At 39.9% G+C, this 22,991-nt stretch overlaps 2 protein-coding genes across 9 annotated transcripts in view; one reads left to right on the forward strand and one right to left on the reverse strand.

Moving 5' to 3' along the window:
* The window catches only part of USP20 (ubiquitin specific peptidase 20), a 54,744-nt gene extending 42,605 nt beyond the window's left edge, over positions 1-12,139 (forward strand). For 7 of the 8 annotated variants that reach the window (XM_074293846.1, XM_074293844.1, XM_074293840.1 and 4 more), the window contains 16 exons: positions 1,815-2,247; positions 2,607-2,744; positions 3,408-3,520; positions 4,132-4,304; positions 4,452-4,546; positions 4,992-5,025; positions 5,255-5,300; positions 6,128-6,308; positions 6,522-6,648; positions 6,882-7,051; positions 7,156-7,237; positions 7,712-7,820; positions 8,165-8,267; positions 8,895-8,966; positions 10,003-10,180; positions 10,486-12,139. In XM_074293846.1, coding sequence (XP_074149947.1) covers positions 1,815-2,247; positions 2,607-2,744; positions 3,408-3,520; positions 4,132-4,304; positions 4,452-4,546; positions 4,992-5,025; positions 5,255-5,300; positions 6,128-6,308; positions 6,522-6,648; positions 6,882-7,051; positions 7,156-7,237; positions 7,712-7,820; positions 8,165-8,267; positions 8,895-8,966; positions 10,003-10,163 — 2,037 coding nt within the window. In that variant the 3' untranslated portion in view covers positions 10,164-10,180; positions 10,486-12,139. The remainder of the gene's footprint in view (positions 1-1,814; positions 2,248-2,606; positions 2,745-3,407; positions 3,521-4,131; positions 4,305-4,451; positions 4,547-4,991; positions 5,026-5,254; positions 5,301-6,127; positions 6,309-6,521; positions 6,649-6,881; positions 7,052-7,155; positions 7,238-7,711; positions 7,821-8,164; positions 8,268-8,894; positions 8,967-10,002; positions 10,181-10,485) is intronic. The other variant, XM_074293847.1, reaches the window with a different exon arrangement.
* A 5,127-nt stretch (positions 12,140-17,266) lies between these two features.
* Positions 17,267-22,991, reverse strand: part of FNBP1 (formin binding protein 1) — a 185,031-nt gene continuing 179,306 nt past the window's right edge. Inside the window, exon 17 of the mRNA XM_074293852.1 lies at positions 17,267-22,395. Within this exon, the coding sequence (XP_074149953.1) occupies positions 22,388-22,395 (8 nt within the window). The 3' untranslated portion in view covers positions 17,267-22,387. The remainder of the gene's footprint in view (positions 22,396-22,991) is intronic.

A 22,991-nucleotide genomic window follows, 5' to 3' on the forward strand; every position in this document is an offset into this window, starting at 1 on the left:
CCAGAATGTGTGGAATGGAGAAGAAAGAAAATGGCACCTCTTGTGGAGTTAGCAAGTTTATTCAAAGAGGTTACTTAGATGGGAGAGGGGGAGCTTATAGGAGATTTGAAGAGGGATGCAAAGATTTGGTCCAATGGGATAATGAGCTAGTTAGGAAGGTGTTAATGCCTTACCTATAGTAAGGGCCCAGGTTTCTGCCCTTCACTCTGATTTGTAAGGTGTCCAGTTTGCATAGTTTGATGCTTCTCTCCAGGTTTGTTTGGCTGCAGCATGGGAACAAAGGTGTGAGTGTGCGTGTGTGCATGGGAGTGATCCAGCCTGAGGCTTAATAGCAGGGCAAGATCTTTGATAGGATAAGGGGGAAGGAACTTGGAAAAAATAGGATGAAGTGGTGGAATTGAAACTGGTTTGTTTAGCAATCTAGCTGAGAAGAGAGGAGAATGTGGCTAGTACAGGGGTGATGGCATTGGAAAGAACTTTCAAAGCAGTTGATGTACGTAAAAAGTTGAGGTCACTGTGAAACTTGGATGAAGATTCAGCTAAAGAAACTAGAAAGAAGCAGTCAAACCAGAGATGTGAAATTCTGAGAAAGGAAAGACCCCCAGAGGAGAGGGTAAAGGAAGAGATAAAGAATTAGAATTTTAAGATCTTTAAATTTGGTAATTAAGAGGTCCTTGGTAACTTTGAAAAGAATACTTGTGAGTTAAGTGATGAGTTTAGAAGATAGGATGAGTAGTTGAGAAGTGAGTGACGGAGATGCCAGCAGTAAGCATACACATCTTTGGCTGTTCCAACATCTATTTGACTACAGTGTTAAGCCAGAAGCTTCAAAACATTTTCCAAACTTTGACTGAACTGATACTTTCTTGAGTTCAAGCTCCTGACCTTTGCCTGCCTCACAGCCTGTGCTTTTCATTGCTAGAATGGAGTTTCTTTAAATCTAAGAGAAGCCCTCAGCATTGATCCTCACATACTTGGTGTTAATGGTTCAGTCTTAGGTGGTGGCTATAATGATTTTAGGGAATTTTCGCATTTGGCTGCTGCCTCAGGAGTTCCCATGTACTTGCATTGCCCTCTTATAAGCCCCTCCCTTTTTAAAATCCCCATCAACCAGTCAGTGTATTGTAGAGCTATAGCCATTTTTCTGTCCTCATTGAAACCGTAGGAAAGGGACAGAGTTCTTCATGCCCCAGAGAGAAGCTTGGAAGAACTGGAACTGCTTATTCCTATTAGACTTCATCACCCTTCCTTAGGGAGCTCTGTTTCCTTTTCGCTCCTTTTCTGGAGATTTGATTTTAGTTTTGGAGGAAATGTAGACAAGTTCTCTGCTAAGTATATTCATACTTATTAAATACTTGGAGGAATTTTAATTACTGATGTATTGAACATTTCAGGAATCTGGTTAAAAAAAATCTGCAGGTTCACAATTTATGGGGCCACTATGGGTTTTTAAATCACTTTTCTGTTTAGCCTGATGGAATACACACCTCCTCTGATCCTTCAAGTCAAGTGAGTAAAAATGTTATTCTTTGTAACAGTAGGTTTGAAAAAAACCAATGCACTCCCTTTCATTGCTGTTTCATTTTGGAACTTTGAAGGATGAAGGAGCTTAGCTGCCAGTTAGTTGTCTGAGCTGATCTGTTCACGACTTATTTCTTTGGATTTCTAGGTTGGCGCTAACTGTCGTTCGCCCCCTTGGCAGAATCAGGACCTCTGAAAAAGCAAAGGATTGTCCAGTGAGCCCCCCACACCCTAGCACCATTTCTCGGTGTCTTAGAGGAATGGAGGGGCTCACTCTTATTGTTGGTTGGCAGGACACCCAAGAGTTCCTCCGCTGTTTGATGGACCAACTACACGAAGAGCTCAAGGAGCCAGTGGTGGCTACTGGGAGGGACTCAGACTCCAGCGACTCAGAAGAGAAGCACGAGGGCGACCGGAGCCCTTCAGAGGATGAATTCCTCTCCTGTGACTCCAGCAGTGATCGGGGTGAGGGGGATGGGCAAGGCAGGGGGGTGGGCATGGGCAGCACCCTGGCAGAGACTGAGTTGCTGATCCAGGATGAAGCGGGCAGGGGGATTTCAGAGAAGGAGAGGATGAAGGACAGAAAATTCTCCTGGGGCCACCAGCGAACTAGCTCTGAGCAAGTTGATGAGGACGCAGATGTTGATACCACCATGACTGCCATCGATGATCGCCCCACGGAAGCCCTTCCCTCTCCACGTTCTACCAGCCCATGTAGGACACCAGGTACAGATCCACAGCCCAGAGCTCCTCTGTTTCTGACGGGGATGGTACAGAGGGAAGAGAAACCTCAGTTGGAAAGGTGAAACACCATATATTTGTGGCATCCACTCTCCCAAAGAGGTATCGCTTCTCCCACTGTGGTGGTGGGAAAGGCAACTTGTGATAGAGAGTTGAGAGCAGTTGATGTATTCTTAAGTTGGGGAAATAACTGGAGGTCTGGTTTGATTGCACTTATGACAAAAGAGAATGTTCTTCCCCCTCAGGCACACTGTCAGCTGATGGCTAAATAGGCAGAACAATCCTGCCTCTGAAATCACTGGGGAGTCCTTTGGATTCACAGCGGGGTCTCTTTCTCTTCCTAGAGCCAGATAACGATGCCTATATGCGCTGCTCCTCACGCTCTTGCAGCCCTGTCCATCACGAGGCGCTCACCAAGCTGTCGAGCAGTCCCCCTCGCTCTAGCCCTGTGAGAGTGGGACCTTCCTATGTTTTCAAGAAAGGTAATAGTCTCCGGAGGAAAGAGAAGCACAGGGGATGTTGTCGTCTACAGGGCTGTTATTGGAGATAGCTGCATTCACTTTAGTATCATCTCTGATACAGGTCAAGAAAAAGTTTTTAAATGTGTATGTATTCAAACAACTCCTCAAGATTGGAAGAATAATCAGAATATCCTTAGACTGTCAGCCTGTCACCAGGATACCTAATCCATCCTTTTTGCTGAAAGCTGCCATCTGGAGACTCCTCTGTTGGCTTCCCCTTTTTAGACTTCATGGGATTCCTTTAACCTTTTGTGTTGCCCTCCTGGATATTCTCCTGCCTCTGCACTTTGCAGGGTACTGGAGCTAGACATTATTCCATGTTAACTTGAATTTGGGAAGCACCATTCTTTTCCAGTACTGAGTGTCAGGGATTATTTTATTGCTTTGTGAAGTAGGGGAATCAGATTTAACCCCATTTTGCATTTGGGAGTTAAGGAAAGTTCCTTGTCCTGAGTCATGTGGTAAGCCCCTGATGGGAACCAAGACTTTCATCCCAATGTTCTGATTCCCTAACTGGGATTTTTTCCATCTCTACTATACCTCTATAAATGCCTGGTTGACAAGGGCTATCTAGGCAGATCTCTTGGGGCAGGTGATACACACCTCTTGGGTTTTCTTCTCTAGCTCAGGTGTTGGCTGCTGGGAAAAAGAAGAAAGAGCTTCGCTACCGGAGTGTCATCTCAGATATCTTTGACGGCTCCATACTCAGCCTGGTGCAGTGCCTCACCTGCGACAGAGTAGGTCACATGCTTTTTTAACTATGAAGCTGCTGCTGCTGATAAAGTACTAAAATAGCAAGGCTTGTTTCTAGGACACCACAACTTGAGACATAATCATTCTATCATAAATTGTTTTTGATGAAAGATAGTGTCTCAGATACTTTTTTTCTTTATCTGATGCAGACTAATTTTCTCATACTTACAATCTACTTCCCCAAAACGGCTTTTAAGCTACAAAGGAATAGCAGATAGAAAAAATGGAAGTAGAACCCATGACTCTAGAAGCAGGAGGTCACCGGACATAAATCCAAGTGACTCATCCATAAAGTTTTTGTATTTTGAATGAAAAGCATGGTGATATTTCACCCAAAGAACTATGTGGCTAAGACCCTTTTACTCCAGTTCCTAATGCTACTAGAAATCATATTGTTCCAATTTTAAGTTAACCAAAGTTTTATTGTAAAAATCTTTTTTGATTGAGACAGGAATGGAAGTGATTTCAAAACAGAAATTTCCCAACTGTGTTTCCATGATACATTCCCATTATCATCACACAACAATCATTACTCAGGCCAGGACATAGGGCTGAGTAACATCGGAAACAAATTCATTTAATTTGCCCATGGCAGGTATCCACCACCGTGGAGACATTTCAAGACCTGTCGCTGCCCATCCCAGGGAAGGAGGACCTAGCCAAGCTGCACTCAGCCATCTACCAGAATGTGCCGGCCAAGCCAGGGGCATGTGGGGATAGCTACACGTCCCAGGGCTGGATTGCCTTCATCATGGAGTATATCCGAAGGTACCTTCTGTGTTCACCTCATGAAGCAAATTAGGGAATTCTTGGTATCCTTTCTTTCCTCATCCTTTCCGCCATATGCACACGCCACCACCATTTCAGATATAGTGCTGTTAAGTAAGGGTCCTTTGTGTCTTTTATCTTTCCCAGGTTTGTGGTATCTTGCATCCCCAGCTGGTTTTGGGGTCCTGTTGTCACTTTGGAAGACTGTCTTGCTGCTTTTTTTGCTGCTGATGAGTTGAAGGGTGAGTTGGGCTGTAGCTTTGAAGGAAGGGAGTCCAGTTCACCTGTAGAGCCAGCCAGTGTTCTTCAAAAAGGCTGCTTGGTCTCTCTGACTAGTGAGTGTTGCTTTGCAGGTAAAAACTGAGAAGAGCATGTGGAGATCTTGCTTTAGTAGTTTCTAGAACTGTCAGAGCATCATATTATCACTGATGCTTTGACAAAAGAATAGCCGCAAATAGGTTGATCTTCTCTTCTCACTATCCCAACATAATATCCTGGAGGAGTAGGGAGTGGAGGCAGGAGAGAGACAGTGTACAGATGTGGCTTCCTTTGTCCATCCTTCATTTGCCACAGAGCGGGTGAAGCCAGGAACCCTCCTCTGGGTGCTGCATCCTCACTGCAGGCAAGGCATTCAGTACTCGACTTTGGTTTTCTGTTTCCTCAGTTCCTTCATTTCTTTCTCCCCAGGGGACAATATGTATAGCTGTGAACGATGTAAAAAGTAAGTGCTTCTTCTTTTCTTTTTGAGACTTCTCCCTGGCCTCCTTCCTTACCCTTTTTTTGGTTGGATCCTTTCTCTTGCCACCTCACTGATTTGAGTAACGATTAGTGAGAACCCAAGAGAAGCTTGAGGGGAAGGGAGGAGCCCAGTAAGGCCTTGCCCCAACTGTACCTCACGCTTTCCCTCAGGGCTTCCCTCTCATGGGGCCTTGGTGGTTTATCTCTCTTAGATTACGAAATGGAGTGAAATATTGTAAAGTTCTTCGGTTGCCTGAGGTGAGTAGAGGAAGAGCCCTGTTCTTCCTTTTGCTTTTGCCCCCTTAAAAGTGGTTTCCTTCAAGCTGACTGGTAGGGATGTGAAAAGATCTGAAAGAGAGAAGCATGTCGCTAATTGGTAAAAAAAGAAGTGGGCTTTTTTGTTGTTATTTTGGCCCAAAGTCCCTGAAAGCAACTTATGTGTCTTAAGGGAGGAAGAAAGCCTCTTTTCAAAGAACACACACCTTTGACTCCACGTTCACATTATCAGTTTACTTTGCTTCTGGTTCATGATTCGGCTAAAAGCACATTGAAAGGAATTACAAATCCCAGTGTTTGAGTAAACAGATCTGCTTCTAAAGTACTTTTGATCAGATGCTGTATTTCTTTGTAAGAGTCAAATAGCTAGTGGGATATTATAGCACAGCTTTCAAAAGATTAGTCAGTGTAGCAATAGATACTGTGTTTAACATGGTTACATGTTAATTCATTTTCTTTAAAAAGCGACCAAGTGAAATTTAAATGGAGTCACTTCATCTTGATTTTATAAAGTATCTATTCTTGTGGGGAGTTTGAAATGGGGGGTCTTTTGTCATTACTTTTTTCCTAGAAACAAAAAACTCAAAACTATCTTAACTCAGTAGATCCTAGATTTTTTTGTGAATATTCCATTTATCATTCAAAGCCTCTGTCTGAATGATCAAAAAGAATATAAGGAATCCTGACTGAAAATTTATTAAGAGGCTGTCAAAAGCTTGCAGAGACCTTCTCTTAGGCTATTTAAAGCTCATATAGTCTCACATCTGGCTGATTTCTGGAAATACCATTTTTTTTTCCTTCTTTTTTAGATTCTATGCATTCATTTAAAACGTTTTCGGCATGAAGTGATGTATTCATTCAAAATCAATAGCCACGTCTCCTTCTCCTTGGAAGGTCTTGATCTACAACCCTTCCTTGCCAAGGAGTGTGTCTCCCAGATCCCCACCTATGACCTTTTATCTGTCATCTGCCATCATGGCACAGCAGGCAGTAAGTCAGCCCATGTTCCAGTTTTCAGTCTAGTCCAAAGGGACCACCATCTTACACTATTATCACTAGTTATCTCATCCCATTGTAGAATAATAGGCTCCTTTATAAATAGCCAGACTGACTTGCTTTTGAACTTTCCTTCCTGCTGTTGCTGTTCTAGATCTTTTCCCTACATCCTATGTGTTTCTCCATGATTCTTTTCTTTTATCATAGGTGGGCACTACATCGCCTATTGTCAGAATGTCATAAATGGCCAGTGGTATGAGTTTGATGATCAGTATGTCACAGAAGTCCATGAAACAGTGGTCCAAAATGCAGAGGCTTATGTCCTATTTTATAGGTAAGCTATTTCTAGAGTGACATCCTGGGAATAGACTTCAAAAACACCTGCTCTCCATGACTCTCCATCTGTAGAGATGAATGGTGTGATTAGTCTGGAGTCCTGCTGCTGCATCCACAGTTGTTGACTCTGCACTTGTAGAAGAAGGGTGGCTCCAGTGCTTCCCCTTGGTGTTTATCCTTATAGAAATAGAGTGCCCCAGTCTAGTTCTGTTTTTGCTTCTTATTTGTCAGGAAGAGCAGTGAGGAGGCAGTGCGAGAACGTCAGCATGTAGTATCCCTGGCCACCATGAAGGAGCCCAGCTTGCTCCAGTTCTACATTTCCCGCGAGTGGCTCAATAAGTTCAACACATTTGCTGAACCAGGACCCATTACAAACCATACGTTCCTCTGTTCCCATGGAGGTAGGGCCCCATATCAGGAGTTGTTTCAATAACAAGCTCAAGTTTTGGGAACAACCTTGGATGATGGCTCTAGGCCTTTCATTTTATCTTCTTGTTTTTGGTAGGAATTCCACCCAATAAATACCATTACATTGATGATCTTGTGGTGATCCTGCCCCAGAATGTATGGGAATATCTCTACAACAGGTAAGACTCCTTGATCACAGAAGGCTTTTCTCTGTGATCCTTCTCTGTTCTCTAATCAGAAGCTATTAAAGGGAAGGGAATCCCAGAATCTCATAACATGTTTTGTAATGCAGCAGGGTCTTTTATATTGTACCATTTGAGAAATGGTAGCCTAGGAGATAAATGTCCTATAGTCTATTCAACTACAAAGAATTCCTGTATTTAGTTGTAGGACAGGAACACTTGGTTCATAGGGTACTCTGCCTCATTTCCAGAAACTCCAGCATTTCCAGAACAGGGTGGTTTGAATACTTAAAACTTTGTAATTTGGGAAAATCCCAAGAAGCCCACCCTTTTCAGTACCTAGAGTATCTAGAGCACTTTTTTCCCCTGAAGATTTGTTGCTGCTGCTCTTACTCTGTATGAAGCTTTGGTCCCATTCAGTGCCCTTTACTTGAGATTTGTTAAGTGTTTTTTTTTCATCTGGTTGTATAGGTTTGGCGGTGGCCCTGCTGTGAATCATCTCTATGTGTGCTCAGTCTGCCAGGTAGAGATAGAAGCCCTGGCCAAACGAAGGCGGATTGAGATCGATACCTTCATTAAGGTGCATAGGGGGCAGAGAAAATAGGGTGGGGGAATTGTTCCCTTTTATGTTCTGGAGCTCCCCATCCTCAGCAGATAGCTTCCTTGTCATTGCTTTCAAACATCAGTTTAGTTCAAAAAACAATGACCTGATTAAGGCTATTGAGAAACAGCACTGGGGGAGGAGATGGCAGCCACCAAGGACTCCAGTTCCCTAATGTGTACAATGCACAAAACACTTTTATGTACAGGGTTATAGGAGTATATGGTGGGTGGTCAATGGATTATCAGGAAACTGAGATTTATTGTTGTGGAATGACCAATTCCTTGGAATTACAAGGCTAATCTCTTTTGTCCTCCTGGTAGTTGAACAAAGCATTTCAAGCAGAAGAATCCCCCAATGTCATCTATTGCATCAGTATGCAGTGGTTCCGGGAATGGGAGGCCTTTGTTAAGGGGAAAGACAATGGTGAGTATGGATGAATCCTTTAACCCCATCCTTCTGGGATTTTTCTTAGTGGTAACTGATACTGCCTTATCAGCAAAGGGCTCAGTGAGATCTTATATTTGGGAGGGCTTCCCTTTGTGGAACTTTGGCACCTGCTCTGCTGATAAGTGCCTACGGCCCTAGGTGAGAGCACAAGGAGTGAGAGAAAATGTGGGTATGTCTTTTCTTCAATGATCTCATCCACTTGGGAATCATGAGATCTATGAAATTTGGTTCTAAGTGAGACGTTAGTGTGACCCCTGTATTTGCTGTGGGTTTTCCCCCTTGTACTTAGTCACTTCCTGTAATATTTGCTTTCTCACTTTGGGAGGTGGGGAAACAGGGTATAACATGCCAACAATCACATTAAAATCTGTGCATGAAGCCCTGGCTTCTGATTTCGTTCCTTCTGTCAGTTCACCAGGTTTGGAAATTGTCCCTTCCTCTCAACCAATTTCATTTTAGTTGAATTTTGAGAAGCTGACTTGCCCATCCAATGAGCATTTGGAGGGTCAGAAAGTCCTTCTGTTACTCTATGGAATTAAAGGAGTCTGGGTAAAACCAAAACACCTCTAGTGACTTCCCTGAGCAATGTCATTTCTGTTCCAGATCCTCCTGGACCCATTGACAACAGCAAAATAGCATTGATCAAAGGTGGTGGTCACATCCAGGTGAAGCAGGGTATGTCTCAGCCCTCCTCCCCTTCCCCCCAGGGCCTCTCTGGAGCTGATTTTGTGCTCTTGTAGCTGCTGTGGTTGCTGATCACCCTTGGGGCCTAGTAAACACATGCTTCCTGTCTGTGGTGACTCCTTCCTTCTTCCCCTTCAGTATCATACTTATCTCTTTTTGGTGATTTGAAGACTAGGGAAACCTTGATTTTTGTGGAGGATGTGCACTCTGCTCGGGTGCTCTCTGGCCCACGCTCAGAAGCGCTCCCCTTTCTCATCTCGCCCTCCTAAAAGCTCACCTTCTACAGGAAGCCATTTCCAGCCCCCAGCGTGGGCACCTTCCCCCTTCATCCTGCACATAGCTTGCTTCTACTTAGTTGTTGGTCTCTTCCATTAGATTGAAATTATCTTTTTTGCAGTATGCATTGATGATGGGCGCTCTTAGCCAGCTTATTCTAAAAAATAGAAATCGTTTCCTCCAGGTCTGTTCTTTCCTATTAAGAGGCAGCCTGACTTAGGGAGGAGAATGGGTAATGGCAAGAGTGAGGCTTGAATTCCCCTTTTGATACTTAGTAATTTTGTGGTTTAGGTCAACTGCTATCTAGGAAATAGGAATAATAATTATTTTAGCACCCACCTTACAGTGCTGCATGTACTTTATAAGGCTTATATGAGAATGTACTTACAAACATTGCATAAAAGTTGAATATTATTGTAATTTCTTTGGGTTTAGGGGAAGGTGTCTTTGGCTTTCTTCCCCAAAAGGAACCAGTGGTTACCCAAATGGCCACCTGATAGCATCATGGGGAGGTGAAGGGCCTCTAGTATCTCAGGCACTTGCTTGTTCCACCAACTTTTGTCCTACTTTTGTCAGCTTTGTGGAATTTGTGTCCCCTGGAACTGCACAATAGCCCTTTGTTTTAGGGGTTCCCTTTTCTCTGCCAGCTCTGCTCCTGTGATGACATAGTCAATGTCCTGACTTCCTTCTCACCCAGCAGGCATCTAAAAGAGCTGCATACAGTTCCAAGTTTATGCATCTTCCTTTGCAGGAGCTGACTACGGACAGATTTCAGAGGAGACCTGGACTTATCTGAATACCCTTTATGGAGGTGGTCCTGAGATTGCAATCCGACAGAGCATTGCCCAGTTGCAGGAACCAGAGAACCTGCATGGGGAACAGAAGATTGAGGCAGAGACCAGGGCTGTGTGACCTTTGTAGGCCAAGTTGTAAGTCACCCTGGACCAGGCCCCCATCCTTGTATGGGCCCTGAGCTGCCTTTTGGTGCTATAATTTTTTCTCAAAAGGGATTTAGCACCAAGCTGCCTTTAAAAAATACCTTTGGCACACAATCAGTTGGATTTGGGTAGTTTTGTTGCTGAGATCCCAAGGAATCACAAATACCATTAATCAAGGTAGAATCTCTTTGTAAAGCAAAGAAACTTCCTATGAGGCACAACACATTGCCCACCCAGTAAATATTGTCTTTTCAACTTTTCCTTGGTTCTGTAGGGTGATCCAAGTTTTCTTGTAGGTTCCACAAGATTGTCTCTTGCCAGTGGATGGGCGTCTTTGCATCTGAGAAGAGGCCACGCACTTGGGAAACGCAGCTGTGTGAAGAGGCAGAAGCATTGTGCTTCAGTGACCAGTGCTGCAACTAAGAAATACATTACCTTGCAGGCTTGATAAGGCTATCAAGACTTTGTAACATTCTTTTTGGTTTTTGTTCTGGTGGGACACAAATTAATCTTAGTTAATGTTCCTGAAGCTTTCTCTTAGCCTAGCTCTTCCAACACCACTGGCTCTTTGGGCTTGGTTTCTGTGAGTGGGTCTGGGCTCCATAGCACTAGCCTTTTGGTCTGCTTGTCTGCCATGTTCTCAGGGGATGAAGGTATTGCTTTTTCAAAAGAATTTCCACTTGTGCATTTGGTCCATTGTCTTTGTAAACCACAAAGAGTAAGTAACTAGAAACTAAACCTAGATGGCAGCTATATTTATAACTTCACCCTCTTACTTTCTGTACATCCCTCAGGTACCTTTAGCAGAATCTCACTTCAGATGAATTAAAAACATTTCATTATTCAAAACCAGATGCCCTCCCCAGCTTGTATAAGAGAAATGCCAACTCATATTTCAATATTTTCCCATCTAACAGACAGATTTGACTTGAGTTGCTACTCTGTCCACTTGTAGTGGAATTGGGGCATCTAAAATATTCTTTAGATACAAGCTATTGTAAGGTCCTTATTTGGTCTTAACATACATGCACTAATAGTTGCACTAATACAAAAGATGAAAGAGGGCCTCTGGTCCGTGGCGGGCTCAGGAAACAGCCAGCCAGCCCTCCTGACCACACTTCAGTAGGGATTCTTCTCCTATTGCAGAGTAACTTGGTGGGGGGAGGGTTAGTGAGGTTTGGTGTCAGGGGAAAAAAAATCTTTCCACTTGACTCATTTGCTCCTTGATGCAGGTTACCTTAAATGGCAGGGTGACAGAACATAACCCTCCTTTTCTCCTTTTTGCTCTTAAATACTTGTTAGCTGTGTAGTAGCTTTGGCAGGGAAATGGGGCCAGATCTGCTGGCCCTGGTCTGGTTCTGAAATTTATCTGTGAACCTATACATAGGTTACATACATGTTATTCTTCCTCCTTCCCCCTCAAAAAAACTAAATGCATTGTGGTTTGCCACAGAGTCTATGTGTGAACAAAGGTCCTTTGCAGCGAACACCACGCTCTCTGCAGGAACTTTCAGGTGATTCACCCAGCAGAGATGAAGGCTCGATGGGCTGGAGGTTGGGGAAGGGTAGGTTTGGAACCTAAGGAGCAGGTTTGGCAGCTTTTAGAAGGAACATTAGCCAAAATCCTAGCAGCTGTGCTGCCCAGAATACTGCAAACCTTTTGCACAACTTGTTGTGGGGTTTTGTTACATTGTTTCCCTGGATTGTTTCTCTTGACCCATTAAGGCAGCACCAGGCTCATGGATCAGAGAATGAGCCATGCTGGACCTTGTTGGAGCAGCAAGCTTCCAAATCTCCTTCAGAGCCTCTAGGTCCTCAGGTCCTCATACTGTTTGTGTTGTATAAATTCCGCTGTAAAGATTGTAATAACATTTCTGTGTAAAGATTGTAATAACATTTCTGTGTTCGTTTGTGCTCAGTGTCCTAATAAATACATGTGCATTCATCTCATGGGGGGTATCCTTTTTCTATGTTCATGGTGCTTCATATTACTTGAAGGAAAATTAAGGCTTTTCCTTGAAAAGGGTAGATATTTTTTTCCAACAGGAATGAGGTTCTAACCATGACAAATGCCTTGGTTTTTTGTTTTTTTCAAAAAACTACCATAACCATGGCTTTTTGAGAGTAGGGTACCATTTGAACAAAATGTTGGTGCTGCCTTAAAAATTTTGAATCATTATAAAAGTTTGCTTGACTTTTTGTTTGCCCTGAAGATTCCCCCCCCTCCCCCCCCACTTACCCATGGTCAGTTCTCTTCTCCTTCCCAAACTCATAGAAATAGTGAGATGTGATCAGATAACAATTTCCTATTTGGCCAGAACTCATGATAAAGCGAGCAGCCCCCAGAAGCCATTTGTCACCCATGTTCATTGTGAGAGAAGGAGTTGTGAGAGTATCTCTTAAATATTTGAAATGACAACTTTTGGAAGTAGGTGATCATATTTTTCAGTCACTGGAATCATCAGAAAGAAAAACTGATTTCATAGGCAGTCTGACTTCACCTTCATCTTTATATTCCACAGGGAAACTTCTAGTGGTCTCTAGTTTTTAGTACATTTAAATAGTGCTATTGTTAACCTTTTCCTCTATTGTAGTGAGCTACCACACAAACTACTTATGCCCCTCTAGCTTTAGATCTGTGGATGTATGTGTATAACACAATTCCAACCTGGAAGAAAAGTCATACAAAGATTAGTAATTTTAAATGTTATGGAATATGTTAAAAATTCTAATTCCCTGGATATGGTTTGGTAAGTAAGTGACTTTCTCTCCTCAAACTATTTGTCCTGGACATATGACAATAGTTTCCTTGTTTAGGGAGGTTTTGGAAGATAGTAGTCGTCATGGGTTAGAGTTAATGCCCTTATTATGCACTTATGTATACAGGAAGAAAGACAAAAATAGTTTCTGCCTTCAAGGAGCTTCCATTAGATGGTTAGGTAAATTTTTTTTTTTAATTTTTTAATTAATTTATAACATTTTTTTTTTTTTACAGTACATATGCATAGGTAATTTTTTTTTTTTTACAACATTATCCCTTGTACTCCCTTGTGTTCCGAATTTTTCCCCTCCTTCCCTCCACCCCTTCCCCTAGATGGCAGGCATTCCCATACATATTAAATATCTTATAGTATATCCTAGGTACAATATATATGTGCAGAACCGAATTTTGTTGTTGTTGCAAAGGAAGAATTGGATTCAGAAGGTAAAAATAATCTGGGAAGAAAAACAAAAAATGCTCACAGTTTACATTCATTTCCCAGTGTTCCTTTTCTGGGTGTAGCTGATTCTCTCCATCATTGATCAATTGGAATTAGATTAGCTCTTCTCTAGTTGAAGATATCCACTTGATGGAAGGTAAATATTAAATAGTATCCACTATGTGCCAAACTGTGCCAAGCCCTGGGGATACATAGAGGCAAAAAATCCTAATCCTTCAAGGAGTTTAAAATCTAGTGGGGGAGACAACATACAACTATATAGTGGCTAAATAGGAAATGGAGGAAAAGCAGCAGAATTGAATGGTTATGGTTAGAAAAGACTTCCTGTGACACAAAGATGGGCTTTTACTTGAAAAGGATGGGGGGGGGGAACTCTGTAGGTAGAGGTGAGAGAGTTCTATCCATAGCCTCCAGTTTTTTCCATGGTAGTCCTCTAAGAGAGATGGGAAGCGCATTGTTCATGGAAAAGCCAGAAGACTCCTGTCCCTGGATCTAAGAGCACTGTGGTAAGAAACAAGAAAGATGGTACTTACCTACCTTTGGTTATCACCTGTGAATCTAGAAGCTGTACAGCACACCCAGGGACCACAACCCAGTGAACCACCTTAGCAGACTGGCTACACCAAGCTGAGGGTGACAAACAGGCCTGAAAACCCATTAGGGAGTTGGAGGGATGGGCATCAGTCAGTTGCTTTTTAATGTCTGTGACCCTGAGGAGGTTCGAGAATTGGGGGTAAGAGATGCCCTCTGGTCCATGTCTCAGATTCCTTGTGAAAGAATTCAAACCCAAATTTGTGGCAAAAAGGGATTTATTTGCACTAAGAAGAAAGCTTTCTTAGTGGGCAAAGACTCCTAGGTTGAGAGCCTAAGGATGGGAGAGAGAATGTTGCCTCAGAGAAATAGGAAAGGATGGGGAGGGGGGATTCAGGGGAAGAAATTTTTGTTAACATGTTAAGATGTGTACTGGACACTCAGTTGGAAATGTGAGATTGGAGGTCAGACGAAAGGTTGGGGCAGAAAAGGTGCATGTGAGAATCATCGACACAGAGACAGAGTCATAAATCCATGAGAGCTGATAAGCACACCAAATGAAAGAAATGAAAGGCTCAGAACAGAACTTGAGGGAAATGAGAAGCCAGCAACAGATCTGGAAGAGAGCTCCCCGATAGGCAGGAGGAGAACCAAGACAATGTAGTCCTGGAAACCTAGAGAAAAGAGATTATCAAGGAGATGGTCATAGAAGTAATGGAGAATGTGGACAAATGAGGGGGCAGGGCACTTGGAGAAAGGGGCCTAGACCGATAAAGTCCTCAGGCCTAAAGTAGATAGGGGTGACAGCTAGTAGAAAGGCATGGAGTATTGGTCAAGTGGGGGAGGGAGTTTGTGAAGATATTTAAATAAGAGAAGATAAATTATTTGAACTTTGAAAATGTAATCCTAAGTGGGACTTCTATATAGCAATTGTCTTAGCACTTTCAGAATAATGGAAAGCCAAAAAACTTGCCAGCTTTTCATGAAATCCCAGTTTCTGTTTTAAATTTTCAAAGAAAAAAAGTTTTCTTTCGGGAAGCTGCTATTCCTGTGTAAAAAAAAAAAAAAAAAAAAAAAAAAAAAAAAAAAAAAAAAGGGAGTCTCAGAAAGCAAATTAAAAAAAAAAAAAAAAAAAACGAGTATCAGAAAGCAAATAAAAAAACAAAGCTTTTTGTTTGTTTACCCACCAAACTGGGCAGAAGGCGATAAATGCTAAAAACTGAAAACAATCCAGGAATACAAATTAGTGTCAGCAAAGAAGCACCCAAGAAAGCCAAGCTATTATTTTCTAAATGAATACATACCCAGAGCTGCACCAAACCTATGGTTGGGCTCCTGCTACCTAACAATGAGTATTACAAAATTACAACCAACATTTTTGGAGAAGCCAAAAATTCTCTTGTAAATCAGTCATATTAAAGGTAGAGCCCCTCTCCAGTTGCCCTGAATAAATGTAAAGTACCACTCTAATTCTGATGATAAAATTGCATCATAAAATGAAAGTGCAAGTTCCATTGACTGGACTTTTTTCCTGTGGGTGGAGAGAAAAAAAAATGTCAAACACAAGTTTTTCTCATTCTTAGACTGAACTTTTACAAAGCTCTCCCTCAGAACCCTACTCTCTTTTATGACTGCAGTGACCTACACATTTGAGAAATTGGTGGAAGACAGTCACAGAAGGCAGTATCCCAACATTCCCTTCTCCAATCTTCCACATTCTCAATGCTTAAAAAAAAGAATCAAGTGCTGTTGGCAAGTCTCTAATCAATTGCATCTTTAGAAGCCAGGAAAGGTCCTAGATGATTTGTGGGAAAGCTTTATCATATTCATATTTCATTATTTATGTTTATTAATACTGTTCATGTTATTTATTGTTGTAAACATTTATTCACCATGTCTTTGGAACAAAGAAATATATCTAAGTGTATCAATTCATTACCAGAAGACTAATAGAAAACTCTTTCTTGGGCAAGAATCAATGGTTCTTCCAAGGCAATCCCAATAAACTTTGGACATAAAATGCCATCTGCATCTGGAAAAAAAAGAACTATGGAGATTGAATGTAAATCAACATATAGCTATGTTTCACTTCTTTTTTCTGTGATTTTTCCTTTTATCCTGTGATTTTTTTCCTTTTGTTCTTATTTTTCTCTCCCAACATGATTCATAAAGAAAAGTGTATTTTATAATATACATGTATAATCAGAAAAAATAATAATAAAAATATGTAAAATTCCTTAACAAAAGTCAATGGGTTTGTTCATATAAACATATGACAGATATATCTAGGCTCAGAGAGAAAGGAACTAATTAAGTAATCTCACTTGTTTTTTTCTTTTTTTGGTTTTCAGTGCGAATTTGTGAGCCTAACAACACAAGAATGGCATGATCCAAAAGATGGAACATAATTGGTTATAAAAGCTGAGTGTAGGGGATGTTAAAGGTTGTAGCTAGCTAAAATCAATAGGGAAAATTTAGGTAAGTGCAATGGAATCATCTAAATCAAAATATGAACACAATGGCCACTGAAGGCTAGTTTTGGTTCTTTATCACTAAAAGCAACAATTGCTGTTTCCTATTTTCAATTTTTGGTTCTCTTCACAGAAACTTCCTACCACAGACTCCAGGTACCAACATGTCAACTCTAGCAGCCCCAAGTTGGTTCTTCTCAGGCCTCCATTGAGGACCATTTGCTCTTAGATTCTTCTTTAATAAGCAAACTAAAACCTTTATTAACATATTGTATATATAAGCCACGATTCACTACAGGTCATCCCACTCTCTTCTGTTTATTCCCTTACAACAGGATTCTGAACCATTGTGAAGAGCATTCTTTGAAAAAACGACAGATGTAACACTGAAAGTGAAACCCTGAAAGAAGAAGAGCAGAACAAGTGCATATAATTAGGAAAACTACCACATAGGCTCCATTCCCTTTCTCATTGGGAATTGCAGAAAATCCTGCTGGAGGCAGATAGTGTGGAAACAAGGAATTAGGACAAGACAAGAAAGCTTTACAGATGTATCTAGATTTTGAACTCTGGTTGAAAATTCGAATTTTTATTTTCCAAGTTAAATTTGCACCAAACCTTGAATAGAAGGAGATTGAGTGACATCACTGCTTGGTATCCAGTAGGCTATTAACTTGATATTGTAGAAAGGAATATTACTGTTCAACTATATGTAAGACTAGATGGTTCTACCCACTAATCAGTCCTGAAGACACACACAGAAATATCTACTGACTCATAAAACCTCCAGTTATTGAGGATATAGGTGAATATCTTGAGGAGTATCGGTGAAAAGAAGAAACATTGACTTGTTTTAATCAACTATTTTTATTATAAGGGAAGGTTCTAATGGAGGGAGTCATTGGGAAGTGATTTGTATTGAGAAACCATGTAAAAAGAAAACAAGAAATCTGTGACTTTAAGGAATTACTTTCTAACTATAGTGTTATTGGTATTACAAATGAACCTATACTTATTTTTTACCATGAGGATCAAAGCAGTCATATGACATTTAGACACACATTTCACCTAATGAGTACAGCAAGTTAACAGGTTATTTTATATACACACACAGCTGAGAAACAGTCTAAAGACCTGACCCAGATGAACTCGGCATAAGGTTAAAGAGGCTATAAATTGCCTCGTCTAAAAATATTTTTTCTGTATTATCAAATCCTTGCAATCCTTGCAAGTTACCTTTGGCTGGGCAGGGAAATAATGTTTAGGTAAAATAGTATTGGATTAAGTAGGCCACATGAAAACATTTATTCTTTTTAAGAAGGAACTCTCTTGCTTTGAAAGTTCTTCTAGAAAATGTTTCCCATAGAAGACAGAGGATTTTGAGAAAGCATATGTAAGTTTTCTTTCTAAATTAAACCCAGTTTTATTTCTCTTTTCAACATAGGATTGACCTAAGATGTTCAAATATCTACCTTTAAGTAATGTCAACTCTTAATTATTTGAAGACTGGTTGGCTAAAAATTTTGTAAATCATCAAACCACTTACATTCCTTCCTTCTGGCTATATAGTCCACTATTGATAAGCATCTACACCAGAAAGGCAGGTAAAATTTTTATTTGTAAGGAAATCTGTTTACTATTAAGAAATTAATGCTTCCAGTAGGTTAGGGCATTCAATGTAGATTTTACTTACTAGTATTCTTACTTTCTATCCAGTTGGCACTTAAGAGTTAGCTTTGGCACTTCTCTGTTCTCTCTATATTCAAGAACATTTAAATGATCAAACATTAAGATTTTTAAGACATAGTTCTAGTTAACCATTTAGTGAATGGATGGATGGCTATAAATTACCAACTTCTTTCAACTTCAAAGAAATATCTAAACAAATAATCTGAAGTAGATTATATAGCCTGTCAAAAGCACTCACTTTCAAAAGCATCCATTTCCAAACTCCAAAATATATTAATTTCACCAATTGAATAATTGCATGCAATCTATGACGGACTTTATTGTCATATCTGACTCTTCATGACCCTGATTTTCTTGGCAAAAAGAATGAAATAGTTTGCCATTTCTTTCTCCAGCTCATTTTACAGATTAGGAAAACTAAAGTAAACAAGGATAGGCTCAGTTTAATAAGAGTCTGAGGCTGGATTTGAAATTAGGAAGATGAGTGTTCTTAATTTCAGGCTCGTACTCTATCCAATCATTATACACTTGTCTGGACAAGATTATTATGAATCAAAATCAACAAAGAATCTCAAAAATGTTACAAATTCGTGGCCACTTAGGGGTAATTTGGATTTAAAAGAGGTAGCTTAATTTATATCTAGTTGCATCACTGAAGTATATAAAATAATCTGAACAAGTAAGTCTTCAGACTCGCAAATCAGTTTTCATCCCATAATCAGTTTTAACTTTTTTAAGCAAGCAAATTAGAAGACAACAGAATGTTAAGAAATCTTTGAGATTAGTGGATCTAACACCTGCCAGACTCATTTTACATGAGATGAGAACCTCCAGACTTCTACTCCATTGCTGCGTCACAACACACCATACCTTAATGTTATCTTTGTATTTGAATTTCCTAAGATAAAAACAGTTACATGAAAATACACTAGAAGTTATATTTTTTATTTAATATTTAGATGATTTCATATAGTTACAAGAACAATGTTTGCCTTCATTTAGTTGAACTCCATCTCCAAGAACAAATGGGTAATGCCAGAACCTTTCCACTGGCAATGAATTACAACAGATATTCTACCAAGAGCTTAACACATGCTAAGCAAACTCTTATCAACTCCCTCCTTTTCTTTCTTTCTATTTCTGTCTCTCTCTGTCTCTCTGTCTTTCTGTCTCTCTGTCTCTCTCTCTGTCTCTCTCTCTCTCTCTCTCTCTCTCTCTCTCTCTCTCTTCACTCACTCACACACACACACACAAATCACACAAATTTAAAAGTGCTCAATATAGTAAGATATAACTTGGCATATTAAAATAAAATTTGACAATATAAACAGGAGAGATAGTCAATAAAAAGCAAAAACCCAAAATACAGTATATGAAAAAATACTCTGAAGTTAACACAATTTTTATATTTTTTCAGTAATTATGTTTTTTTTTTTATTCTCTATTTACAGATGTTACAGAAAGGCATTAGTAACTGCTGGTGGGGTGGTGGCAAATCTCACTCACTTTAGAGATGGGAAGGGTCACAACATGCTACCAGGTGAAATAGGTAAAAGTTCAAAGGTGAGTCCCATAACCACAATTAATGCCTTTTCAGTTTTTCTTCAACATATCCTGAGGAGGGATCAATTTTAGATTTTGCCTTTTGGGAAATAACTTTGCTTTGTCAACACTTAGGGTTAGTTCTCTTTAAAATTAAAATCTAAAATGACATCACAACCTTCAAGCAGTGATAGGAGGTATCAAGAAAAGAAAGAAACACTTAAGAGATTTTGAGATTTTATCTGCGAACTATTTCATAACATTTTCACTGTTGTCATCAGAAATTTTTTCCCACTGAACCTCACTGATACCCTCAAGCTAATAATCCTTCCAACATCATTATTTAGCAACTCTGACATTGCAATAAGTTGATTACCTATAAAGGCTAATGATTTCTTGTCTATCTACAACCAATGGAAAATTAAACATTTTCCATTCTTGCTTGGACACAGCTGACATGGGAGTGCAACAGTGTATCAGATATTAAAGGAATAAATTATAGAAACATTGAAAATATTTCCTATTTTACAAAGGATTCATTCATCTGCTTGTAATTGAGAATTAATAGATACACATGGGATTACCCCAGTCCAAGGTTCTGACATCTCAAAAGCAAAATTTGTTTATTTGGAGGATAAAGTATAGAATGGTCCTTTTTTTGGTGATATTTGTAATAAATTAGCAGTCTCAACTTCTGAAGGGCAAAGCATGTAGTAATGAATAATTCCAATGATCTCAGGACAACGACTTCTGCAAGATTTTGAAGATGAGTTACTTTTTTTAATAACATGTTTCTAACTTCAATTTCATTTGCTCAAACCAATCCTCTTCCTTGAAGCATGATGGACATTGAAGAATTCCCTCAAACCAACTATTGCATCACTTCCTCATTGAAGTAATCATAGAAACAAAGCTCTTCCACCTATGGAATTACATTTGAGCAACACAGAGAGAGTTCAGTAGGGTTTTCCAAGCTCCTGAACTTAAGTCAAGAGGGAAGAAGGCTTTCTTTGTAGTTACTATCTTCCTCTTTCCTCCTAAAGACAGTATTAGTTTAAAGAATTTCAGCCATGAGTGGGACTTGCTTCTGAAGTCATGATATATGCAGGCAGCCCCTTTTCCCACTTTTTTTTCAGTTATTGATTTGAATAATTTCTAAAATTTGACATACTGAACCAGTCAACAAACCCAGCCCTAAACATCCCTCTGAGACATTTCTGCACTTGTCTCTTCTGAGTTGGACATAAATTTTAAAATCTGATTCTCAAAGAAGGAATGACAATGTTTACAAAGCAATTTTCTGGTTACTAGGAACCAAACTGAAACTTCACTAAACAGTTACTAATGCCCGTCTTAAAAATATCAAGTTTTATTCTAACTCATAGCTTTCATAATTGACCTTAACCATTCTTGTTCTTGGTGAAATTTATGCTAAATAATGTTTGAAAAGAGCTTTCCTTGTTTAAAAAAAAAATAGCTGATCTGAAACCAGGATAGCCACATTGATATAATCTCAGTATTAATTAAAGATTCAAGTGGTAAAGGAATTCTATTTCAAAAACCAAACTATACTTTGGACCAAATAATGTTAAAATTTAGAAATGATATAAATGTTTTCTGATTCTGATTGTAGGATTACTTAGGGAAAAAAAAGATGCCGATAAGACAATCACTTTAAAGTCATTTGATGTGATAAATGATGATTTATCTTTTTGAGGTCCTGGAAAGAACAAACAGTTTTTGTGTTCCAATATGACAGTGCATAGGTGAGGTACTCATGCCCGAATTATCTGTGCCCAGGCACAGGTTCAAGCTACTATTACTAACAAACAGGTAGATTACTAAAGGAATGACAGGCTTCAAAGCCCTTCAAACTTCATGGAAGGTGGGTACAGGCAGGGGAGCGGGGCCAGCATGCAGACTGGAATGAGATTTGAAACTGGATCTTTGGAAGACACTGAAGACAGAATTGCTAACTCAAACTTTTGCTGGTGCATGCAGAGACGTATATATGGTTGAGTAAGACTTAGGAGGAGTAGGAGGTGGGGAGGAGAGAAGCAAGTAAGCAGTCACAGCTATCAGACTGGATTTTGAAAAAGAGTATGTTGGTGTGACAGTAGAATCAGCTATCAAAAAGCCCTAATGAATACACATGGCCTTTTGGAAAGGAAGAATTATTTATTATTGATTGCTACGGTACTCAATACATTTTTAAAAATCTGAGCACTCTGTCTAGCTAAAGCTTGTTTGGATCTCTAGTTCTAGATTCCCTTAGTCTTCTCATGAGACTAGTTGTAAAATAATCACAAAAGGCACGTTGTGAAATTGAGATGGGCCAGGTCACACATTCAAACCAACTGAGAACTAGGGAGCAATTAACAAAGGCCATAGGGCACTTCTCTGGGAATTTCTGGTTTTGTGTTGCAAGGAGAAGAACTCCCAAAACCATGAATTGAATTGGAAACTAAAGAGCGAGTCTGTCAGTGTAACTCCCTGAAAAGGAAGCCCATCCAACAGAACCAAAGGTCTACGTTTTAGTCTGAACCACAAAGAACATGCTGTAAGAAAAAAGCAAGCATCTGAGTAATGTGGGGATGTCATTTCAGATTGAGATTTCAAGTGTTAACTCCAGACCAACTCAAGAAGTCTTTGCACATGACCCATTTGAGTGGCCTGTGGAAACAAGCAGACTGTTTTTCCTCCTGTGAAAGCTCACTCGAGGCTCTTGCACCAGCACAGCACTTTTAGGAATCTACAACACAAAAACAAACAAAAACTGTATGTTAGCAAGGAAGGCAGTAAATGAATAGTGGGCATATTGCTCTAGGTTGCAAATGTCCCACCAGGCAAATGGTAAAAGGTAAGTATAGTGATCAGAAATATCTAGAACAGTCAGTACCAAGGTAATATCCTTGGGATAAGTAACTTTCACTGTTTTGTTATAGCAAACTATTTTCCAACCTAGATTAAGAAAGATTATCTCCTGAAAGATTAAAAAATTTTTACCTGAATGACTATTTCTCATAATTTTAGTCACTTATGAAAGAAAAGAAAGCAATATTTTGTTGATAGAAAAAAACCAAACCAAACCAAACCAAACCAAAACAAAACAAAACAAAAAACAGTGGTTCAATTTTCTTTCCTTAGTTGCAATTCTGCTCTTTTTTTATTGGGGGAATAACAAAATCTTTGTTTTAGTGACAAGATAAACAGAGCTCAGTGTATATCAGGCAGAAAACAGTGAAAGTTCTTCATCTTGAGGAGTGCAGAAAAGCAGTAAGAAAAAGAAACACAGACTTTCTAAGCCCATAAATACATATATGGTAAAGAAGAATGAGAAAGTTATCA

The sequence above is a fragment of the Sminthopsis crassicaudata genome, chromosome 2 (assembly GCF_048593235.1).
Source record: "Sminthopsis crassicaudata isolate SCR6 chromosome 2, ASM4859323v1, whole genome shotgun sequence".
In the NCBI taxonomy this organism is placed as follows: Eukaryota; Metazoa; Chordata; class Mammalia; order Dasyuromorphia; family Dasyuridae; genus Sminthopsis; species Sminthopsis crassicaudata.